Below are 10,801 nucleotides of genomic sequence, written 5' to 3' on the forward strand. Positions count from 1 at the left end.
GCTACGAAGAAGATGGCGACTCCCTCTTTACAAGGAGTCACGTGGAGAGGACAAGGGGGAATGGACACAAGTTGCTCTTGGGGAGATTCCAATTGGACACAAGAGGAAAATTCTTCACAGTGAGGACAGTCAACCATTGGAATAATCTCCCCAGGGAAGTGGTTGACTCGGCCACATTGGACACCTTCAAGAGTCATCTGGACAGGGTGCTGGGCCGTGTTGTCTAGACTGTGCTCTTCCTAGAAAGGTTGGACTAGATGATCACTGAGGTCCCTTCCAACCGCTGATTCTGTGATCTGTGGTTTGAATTTGTGTCTTTCTCTACTGACTGCTAAGCAGTGCTGGTGAGCAGCAGGCTGGCTTTGCCTGCCTGCCGAGGGGTAGCTGCATTTCTCACTAGTCCGTGGTGGAAAAAAGTGCGTGGTGGAGTTGCACACAGACAAAAGGTTAGGGCAATGAACTAAACTGAAAAATGCTTTAAGCCTTCTCAGGACAAAAACTGCAGTGTCTGAAGAGTTAGTTGCAGTAGCTAAAATCCAGAAAGGTTATTTAGTGAATTGTAGAGGTAACATCACTTACATCATTGTTGTAATGAAAGATCTGGTGGTTCTGTGTGAAATATATAATGTGGATTATAAAGTTAAAAATGTTATGTAGTTAAAGTAGAAGCTATTGATTATGTTTTTGTTAAAGGTATGTTTAAATACAGTCCCTGTAGTCCAGGCTTGGGGAAAAGCTGTGCAGGAAGAACTTTAAAAAAATTATCAGCAGAAAACAAAAGAAGGTATGAAGAGAGACACTTAGGAAGCAAACTAAAAATTTTTTTTTCTTTTTTGAAGTTTTATAGTCCACTGCTTGTATACATTTCAAAGAAAGGAGCTTTGGAAAAAGGCAAAAATAGCCCTCACATTTCAAGATTCCAGTTTTTTATTTTTGATCTTTTCAGAGTGCTACATGTTGTGAATGCTGGTTCATCCCTTGGTACATACGTACGTACAAAGCAACTTGGATCCAGTCTTCTAAACACTAAACTTAATGTTTCACTGCTGACTTCAGTATGACCACAGTTAACCAGGATTTTTAAAGCTTTTTAGAAAAGTCACGTTTCCTCAAGTAGGAAGATGCAACCAATAATTACACTGACAAATCAGAAAATGTTTTATCAGCTTTAGACCCGTCTTGGCGACACTATAATTTTGCATTGTTTAACAAATCTGTGTAGTAACTACACTGCATAAAAACTAAACCAATGCATAGTCTTGCATATCTTTAGTTTTACAATCAGAAAAGCAAATAAGGGAATGGTTAACCTAAGATTAATCCTATCAGCTGCTTAATTTCTACTGTATTTTACTTGGTTTTGCTAATATTAGGGAACACATTAATAAAAAAAAGAAGAAATCTATGAGATTCAATAGTGAATAAATAAGTGAACCTTTCTAGAAATTGCCTGAAGACCTGACTGATTTCATGGAGAATGACAGAATGTCTCTATGAGTTTCTTAAATTCCTGTGTTTTGATTTGCAAGGCATCCTTTAAAGGAGAAACATCATTGTGCATTGAAGTCTAAAAGGAATTTTTTAAAAAAGGTTGTAAATATTTCTTCTGTGGAGAAATACCGTCTCATAACTGCTTAGTGTTTATGTGGTTGTCTCTTATGTCGGAAGATTGATAAGTGCGTCACAAACCACTGGGAGATGCTTAAGTGAAGAGACCTTGCAACGACCTGAGCCTCCCACTTCTCAGAAGTTCCCCCCATCATCCCTTTGCATCTAAGGCGATGGGGAGGGGGGAAGAACAGAAAAAAGAATCAGCCTAAGGTGAAAAAGAAGAAAAGCAAAACACAAAACAAACACAACAGAAAGGGATATATGTTATGTAAACCTACTGATGTCAGGGCTTTGATTTCGATATGACATTTGTCTTTGCAAGTGAAGTTATCAGCTTACCTTTTACATGAATGAATGTAAATGTTACAGGCTTAAACCCTTACGTAAATGGGCACAGAGGTGCTCTGGGTTGCACTGGGAGATCAGGAGGGAGCCTTACAGTGCGGTGCTGGAGGCAGGATAGGAAAAGGCAGGGTATTTTGGCCCTTGTGTTTTTGAAGTAGGTTCAGCCTGACAGCAAAACTGCTAACATGGTGGTGGTTTGGAGTATTGCCAGTATGGGGGTTAGCAAGATAGTGTGCTATGAGCTCAACAACACAAGAAAAAAGTCTGTAAATGTAAACATTACTCTGATGGGTGATTTTCCTTTTCCCTGATGTTTTTGGACATGGAGGTCTGTTAATACCTGTATCATGCATGCCTGAGCCTTAATATTGCATTATCTGTTGGTGGAGGAACTTTTAAAGTTTAGATATAATGAGGTCTAGTAATTTTAATTTTATACTAGCAACATAGTCAACCCTGTCGTTAGCATGTCAGGTGACACACTGAAATAATTCTTTGATTTTTCCGGGTACTTTTTTTGTAACGGGCCTCATGAAAGAATGCACTCAAGGACATAATTTTCACAAGTGTGATCGGCACATCCTGGAGGGGTGCAAACAACCTAGCAGCAGACACCAGCTGAGACCAAGATAAAAGCAACTAGGGACATCTGCACCTAGATAAGAGTCAGAACACCAGTTGAAACCGCTACATCTTGCAACACACTGTGAACAAATGTGTATAACTATTCCAGGAAATCTAATGCATATGTATATAACTGAGTGATATAAACTTTGTCTGTTGTGACTTGTGGCATGCATGTTGGGTGGAACGATCGCCCGTTCTTCCGGCGCCGTAATAAAGAATGCCAGCTTCTTAATACTGCATTGGTGTAAAGGAGTTTTATTCCCAATTTCGGTGACAGTTTTGGCACCCCAGATGGGACTCTGCTCCTGAACCTTGACGATCCGTGGGATCGCAGGACCTCCAGCTGTCACCGAGGGATTCTCGGGGAGAGCCTCCAATCCCCGGACCAAAGAGCTCTAAGCAAGGCCCCTGAGAAGGTAAAGGCATTCTTTTCTTAAAGGATCTAAAGGAATATTAAAGGTAAAGGTTGCCTGCCTGTAAGGCGTGGCAAAAGCCTTGCGGGGTTGGGCTATAAAAGTACCTAAGGGAAGGATTTGATCCTATCGGACAAAAGTCCGTAGGACACCTGCATTTGGAATTTGGTATTTGGATTGGCAGAATTAAACCTTCGATAGAAGGGGTGGGTTAGGGTCACACTGATAGTGGTATAATGGGTTTGAGTCCCCAAAATGTCTTGGTGAAAAAGGGTCTGGGTTTGAGTCCCGGCAGGGTATAGGAATTAAGTGCTTGCTGGAATGAGTGCCTCATGTAGCAGTGAAAGGTCTGCCTGCGTGGGAAGGGTATGGGAAGGCTTGTTTGCGTGCTATTACGGGACACCCCGAGTGCCAGCCGTAAGGGTAAGGGAAGGCTTGTTTGCACCTAGTGCCAGCCATATGGGTGGGGCTGTGTGTGATTGTGTGGTGTGTGTGATTTGAGTGTTTTGTGTTGGTCGATCGATCAAGGGGGTTGTTCTGTTGTGATATGCGAACTGGGAAGTCATCGTTTAAAAAAAAAAAATCACCTTTGAAACATCGGAGGGATGTGGGGGGTGGCTCCCTCACAAGGAAGCAGTCAATCAAATATTGTAATCATTGGTGGCCAATGTATGCTTTGGAAAATCAAGGGAAATGGCCTATGAATTGAACTCTGAAATATAATGCTGTATTGCTGTTTATGTTGTTTTGTAGAAGAGAAGGAAAATGGAATGAAGTACTGTATGTGGATTTATTTTTTACCCTGGGAAACCATACGGAGTGGCAAAAAGGAATATAGAATAGTTATGCAGGACCCTGGTCATGACTTTGGAAAAAGAGAGGAGGGGAAGGAATTTAAAATTATGTTGCTCCGCTTGTAGTATTGGGAAGAGGTGTTTGAAATGTGGATGGGAGGAGGAATTGGATTCGGAACTGATGGTTGCAGCCTGGCAAAGGCTGGGGGAGGGTCCTGACGACGATGATGATCATGCTAGTAGTGTAAGCAGGACAAGAGAAAGCGGTTGAAGGTGAGCTGGTGAGGCTGGTGGCATGGCAGGATCAGGGGAGAATTGCTATGATCAGGGAAGATGATTTAGTGGGGCAGAAGGATTTAGTCCGATGGCGGGAAGGACAAGGGGACGACAAGGGGAAGCGGGGGAGGTTTTGCAAGCTCCTCTTCGGCAAGCAGTTGGAAATAATGGGCAAGACACTGTTAAAGTGCTGTTTGTGATAATGGACTTAAGATCCTGGAAGGAAATGGCAGGTGTTTATAGGGAAGAGCCAGAAAGGGTGACTAAGGTGTTTGAAACCATAATCAGGACACAAGATCCTGATTGGAATGATTTACAAGTAATATTAGATAGATTGTTAGATGATACTGAGAAGAAGACGGTGTTAAGTGCTGCCCAAAAACAGGTAGAAGGGGCACATGCTAATGGGGATTTGCAGGGGACAACAGATCAGAATTTTCCTGCTGCCAATACAGGGTGGGATCCCAACCAACTGGGACCCTAGGGGCTTTTAGCCAGATATCAGAGATGGATACTATTTGGCATAAGGCACGCTATGCCAAAAGCAATCAACAGGTCCAAATTTTATGAGATTAAGCAAGAACCAGATGAATCCCCATCTGCCTTCATGGAGCAGTTAAAAGTCACTACCAAGAAATATACTAATCTGCATCCAGAAAAAACAAAAGAGGTTGTTCAATTGTCTTCTATCTTTATGGGGCAATTGACCCCAGATACAAGAAAGAAACTCCAAAATTGGAGGGCGCAAACTCAAGCGATTTGGGAAAGATGTTATAGGTAGCATGGATGGTTTTTAGTAATAGGGAGAAAGAAAAAGAGGCATGACAGACTCGAAGGGAAAACCTGAGAGAGGGGAGGCTGATTGCTGCTTTAACAGGGGCTCCTGGAGGAGCATTCAGGGGAATGGGAAGACCGCCTCCTTTTGTGCAACCCCATCTTGCAGAAGATCAGTGTGCAATCTGTAAATAAAGGGGACATTGGAAAAAGGGAAGTCCTCAAACTGGGAACCTGGATGCAGCCCTACAAACCATCACGCTAATGACATTGTATGATGAAGGGGACTATGGGAATCATCCCCAGCTGAACCCCTGGTTACATTAAAGCTGGAGGATGAGGAGGTGGAATTCTTAGTTGATATGGGAGCCACTTATTTCATACTTAATACATGTAAGGGAAATTTCAGCCATGAAACTGTAAGTGTTGCTGGTGCTACAGGAAAATGAGAAAACCAGCCCTTTTTACAGCCCTTAAAATTTAAATTAGGTAAACAATGGGTAACTCACCACTTTTTATATATGCCTTAATGCTCAGTGCCCATGATGGGAAGAGATTTATTGAGCAAATTAGATGTGCAGATAACTTTTAAGAATGGGGAAGTGCAATTATTAATACCTGAATCAAAAGCTGTGGAAGCAAGAATTTTTATGTTGCAGAACACACAAAGACCAGAGGAAGAAATTCCTGCAGAAGTAGAGGATGCAGTAACACACTTGGTATGGGCTGATGGAATCCCAGGTCAGTCTAAATTGGCAGAACCAGTAAAAGTCATCTTAAAATCTGGAACAAAGTCGGTAGGGCAAAAACTGTACCCTATCAAGTGGGAGGCTAGGAAGGTGTTGGAAGGATTAATAATGCAATTTTTGGATTATGGATTATTGATGGAGTGTGAGTCAAAATATAACACTCGGATATTGCCAGTAAAAAAACACAATGCAAGGAATATAGATTGGTTTACGACTTAAGAGCCGTGAATCAAATTGTTCAAGATATTCACCCAGTAGTGGCTAATCCATATACCTTGCTGACAACCTTGAAGGAAAAGCATAAGTGGTTTACTGTGCTTGATCTCAGGGATGCCTTCTTCTGCATACCTCTAGACAAAGATAGCCAGCCAATATTTGCCTTTGAATGCGAAAGCCCCATCACTGGCCACAAAACACAACTTACCCGGACGGTGCTGCCTCAAGGGTTTAAGAATAGTACTACAATATTTGGCAACCAGCTGGGAAAGGAGCTGGAATTATGGAAGAAGGAAAACCCAGAGGAAACAATACTGCAATATGTAGATAACATTTTGTTGGATGCAGAGACTCGGAGAGCATGTTTACAAATGATTATAAACTTGTTGAATTTCTTAGGACAAGGAGGATATAATGTATCAAAGAGTAAAACTCAGGTGGGAAAAGAGACTGTGATTTATTTATGTTTTGAGACTTCACAAGGACAATGGAGACTGGGAGCTGACAGAAGAGAAGTGATCTGCCAGACTCCAGAACCAAGAACTGTATGAGAGCTGTGGGCGTTTCTGGGTATGACCAGGTGGTGCAGGCTGTGGATCCTCAGTTATGGGCTATTGGTAAAAACCCTTTATGAAATCTTGAAGTAGTCAACAGAGAACCACCTGCTATGGACCCCTGAATGCCAAGTAGCTTTTAAAGACTTTAAAAAAGCTTAGATGTCAGCACCTGCATTTGGAATGCCCGATTTTTCTAAACCTTTTGAGTTATTTGCACATGAAAGACAATGTCTTGCTTTGGGCATGCTGACTCTGAGACTGGGAACCTGGAGAAGAGCTGTGGGGTATTTCTTTAAACAATTGGATAATGTGAGTAAAGGATGGCCAGGATGTTTGTGTGCTGTAGCTGCAACTGTTCTTCTAATCCAAGAAGCTAAAAAATTAACAATAGGACAAAGAATCATGGTGTATGTTCCGCATGTGGTGGTTTCTGTCTTAAAGCAAAAGGAGGGACATTGGTTGCCTCCAAGCCATATGCTCAAATATCAAGTTATCTTGTTGGAACAAGATGTTGTGGAACTTAAAATCACCACAGCAATCAACCCAGAAGTGTTTTTTGAATTCAGAATTAAGGGACTCCGAACCCTTGCACCATGATTGTCTGCAAATCATCAAACACGTATATTCCAGCAGACAGGATTTAAGTGATGAACCATTAACTAATCCTGATTTGGAGCTGTTTAGAGATGGTAGCAGCTTTGTACGAGGTGGGAAACGGATGGCTGGATATGCAGTGGTTACAACTACACAGATAATAGAGGCTGGGGCCCTACCTGTCAATACATCAGTCCAGAAGATGGAACTAGTGGCATTAAGACAAGCCTTGAAGGTAGCTGAAGGCAAAAAGGTGAATGTATGGCCTGATTCAAAAGTATGTATTTGGGATAGTCCATGCACATGGGGCTATCTGGAAAGAAAGAAGATTGTTGTCAGCTCAAGGATCACCTATTAAACACAAGGAAGAAATTCTCCAACTTCTACTGTATATTCAAAAACCTAAGGAAGTGGCAATAATGCATTGTAAAGCACATCAGTTCAGACAAACTGCAGTAAACGTGGGTAATCGATTGGCTGATAAACCTGCTAAAGAGGTGGCTGAACACAGCATCCTTGCATTGGTACCAGTAAAATAAGTGAAGCTCCCAAGTTTGAAACCTAACTATAGTGAAATAGACCAACAATTGGCATCATTGTTGAAAGCAACCACAGACAGAGAGGGTTGGTTGATAACTCCCACAGGACAAGTCGTTGTTACACCACAGGCAATGACTGAAATTGTAAAGAAGGGACACAAGGAAACACACTGGGGTGGTGAGGCTATGATTTCTAGTCTTCAAAATTTGATTGTATGTGTGGGGATGACTGGAATAGTAAAGTCTGTAATAACAAAATACCCCATTTCTTTAAAAAAATAATCCCATGAACAGGAAAAGACCACCCCAAGGGACCACTAGGAAAGGAAATTCCCCTGGAGATTATTGGCAAATTGATTTTTCTGAGTTACCAAACCAAAATGTTTATAGATATCTCCTGGTATTAATACTTTCTTGGGATGGCTGGAAGCTTTTCCCTGTCGCACCAACAAAGCTAGGGAAGTAACTAAGTTATTACTTATCATTATAATAATCTTAGAAACTTGTATATTAATACAATGTACTCCTATGATTAGAAACCTGTGTGAATCAAAATGCATAAAGTATTGAGATCACTCTAATGAGATAGATAAATCTCAAAAGGGGGGAACTGTTTTAAGGGGCCTCATTCAAGAATGCACTCAAGGACATAATTTTCACATGTGTGATCGGCACATCCTGGAGGGGTGCAAACAACCTAGCAGCAGACACCAGCTGAGACCAAGATAAAAGCATAGGACATCTGCACCTAGATAAGAGTCAGAACACCAGTTGAAACCGCTACATCGTGCAACACACTGTGAACAAATGTGTATAACTATTCCAGGGAATCTAATGCATATGTATATAACTGAGTGATATAAGCTTTGTCTGTTGTGACTTGTGGCATGCATGTTGGGTGGAACGATCGCCCGTTCTTCCGGCGCCGTAATAAAGAATGCCAGCTTCTTAATACTGCATTGGTTTAAAGGATTTTTATTCCAGATTGCGGTGACACTTTTAGTAAAGGATTATTCTAGATCCTCACTGCTCTGGTGAGGATCTGAGCTTTGTGATCTTCCAATTCCCTTTCAAATATTCACCCTTTTTCATGGTGAGTTTGTACCCATTTGTTCTTGTGCCATCATGGTCCTTTCGTACAAGTAGGTCTTCTCCCTCCCTGGTGTTTACCCCTGATGTATTTATAAGTAACAGTTCCTCCCATCACAACCTTCATGCTTACTCTGCAAAGAAGATCAAATTCTTGTTCATATCAAGTGCTTTTTTAAAGCTGGAGTTATTTCACTTAAAAATAAAAAAGACCAGACTGTTGAATTGTTGATTTGCAGAAAACAGGAAGAGGAGATGTCAACTCAGGGAAGTTACTAAGGAGGACTTTCCTACTTTGGAAGAGAAACTTCTCTAAGCATTCTTAATATTCTTCCCTTTGGGCCATGTTTTTATTGCTAGGTTATTATTTAAGCACTGTCAGATAATTGACCATAGTAGAGGTGGTGGGTGGGTTTCCTTCCTGTTTGATACCAATGTTCCAAATTTGGTGATGAACAGCTGCACTTCAGAGTTCACTGAAGCACTAGGCATAGTGAGTGAGGACGCACTTGTGGATTATTAAAACTGAGATTGGTGATTGCTGTCATGCAATCATGTCCATGCAGCAACTTAACAGGTGAACAAGTGGGACAGAGAGAGCCTTTCTGAGGAGCAAGGGAACAGCATGCACAGTCCTTGCCTGTATAACATGTATTACTGTTCAATTGGCTGCAGAAGAGTTAGGATTCTTTTGACCTATTTGTAAAGAAGTCAGCAGTGTCCAGTGCTAGAACATTTGACTTGTCAGAATGGCAATTGAATTGTTTGATGAGTAAAGTTTGACCATGAAAGAATACAGTAAATCAAGATTTGGGTTGGAAGGGAAGCAGTTTGGTTTCACAGGAGATTTTGATATGCTCTGATTGTTTTATTCAGTTTCAGAACATATCTCCCAAATTTGAATTATTCAACAAAAGGGAAGCTAGCCCCATTTCACTTTTTCCTTATGGCTATCTCTACAATACCTCACATATTAATTGGAAAGTAATCAGATTAAGCTAACATGGCTGCATCAGAAACTGGTTTTAAAAAAACCCAAAACAACAGAAAAAGAAGTCCTCTGTACAAACTGTCAGAGTTGATTTTCATGAATGCACAAATTCCAGTGAATTTTTAACTCTGCTTAAACTCTGCTCTGCTCTTAGCTGTTCCAGTTGTTCCAGTGGTCCTGTATACTACCACGAAAGAGTCTCACTGTAGAGAGAGCAAATTACCATCATTAAATTTTCATCTGCATATGAAAGTGTGGAAGGAGAGAGACAGAGAGTGATTGGGGAATATATTGTACATTGCAAAATTGTAATTCTTTGCCTTTTTTAGCTTCAGGAATGGAGCTGTCTATCTGAAGAGGACTCTGCCCAAATATTTGTAGTCGCCAAGCTAGAGACTTTGAAAGGCTCTGGTGTTACAACGGCATCCTTTTCAGAATGGCTGAGAAGGCTCCACCAGGGATCAACAGAAAGTCTTCAAGGTCTACCCTTTCTCTGCCTCCAGAACCAGTGGAGATCATTAGGAGCAAAGCCTGCTCACGAAGAGTTAAAATAAATGTCGGTGGGCTCAACCATGAAGTGCTGTGGAGAACTTTGGACAGACTTCCAAGGACACGATTAGGAAAGCTCAGAGACTGCAATACTCATGAATCTCTACTAGAAGTATGTGATGACTATAACCTAAATGAAAATGAATATTTTTTTGATCGACACCCAGGGGCTTTCACTTCCATTTTGAATTTCTACAGGACAGGGAAACTACATATGATGGAAGAAATGTGTGCTCTTTCTTTTGGCCAGGAGCTTGATTACTGGGGGATTGATGAGATATATTTAGAATCTTGCTGCCAGGCAAGATACCATCAAAAGAAAGAACAGATGAATGAGGAGCTGAGGAGAGAGGCGGAGACAATGAGAGAGCGAGAAGGGGAAGAGTTTGATAATACCTGCTGCTCAGAAAAAAGGAAGAAGCTTTGGGACTTGCTGGAGAAACCAAACTCATCTGTGGCAGCAAAGGTAGGTTAAACAATATGCTTAACGCAAAGACAGTAGAAAATTATTTCATGACCCATGTATCTGACATGCATGAAGCAACAAATTTCACTAAAATATTTAGGGAAAAGAAGAACCTAAAAATCTACATATCATAAAGTGAATACACCCAAATCTGTCCTAAAACCCTCTGAAATCAGAAGGAGTCCTGTTGGCTTCGGTTGGTTTTGGGCAA

The 10,801-nt window shown here is 41.3% G+C and overlaps 1 protein-coding gene across 2 annotated transcripts in view; it reads left to right on the forward strand.

Annotated features, from left to right (window-relative positions):
• The window catches only part of KCNB2 (potassium voltage-gated channel subfamily B member 2), a 208,313-nt gene that overhangs the window by 13,214 nt on the left and 184,298 nt on the right, over positions 1-10,801 (forward strand). Inside the window, exons 1-2 of one of the 2 annotated variants that reach the window (XM_075085236.1) lie at positions 2,643-2,999; positions 9,905-10,590. In XM_075085236.1, coding sequence (XP_074941337.1) covers positions 10,012-10,590 — 579 coding nt within the window. In that variant the 5' untranslated portion in view covers positions 2,643-2,999; positions 9,905-10,011. Of the gene's footprint in view, positions 1-2,642; positions 3,000-9,904; positions 10,591-10,801 lie in introns of those variants that run through there. The other variant, XM_075085237.1, reaches the window with a different exon arrangement.

This window comes from Phalacrocorax aristotelis, chromosome 2, assembly GCF_949628215.1.
Source record: "Phalacrocorax aristotelis chromosome 2, bGulAri2.1, whole genome shotgun sequence".
Lineage (NCBI taxonomy): Eukaryota > Metazoa > Chordata > Aves > Suliformes > Phalacrocoracidae > Phalacrocorax > Phalacrocorax aristotelis.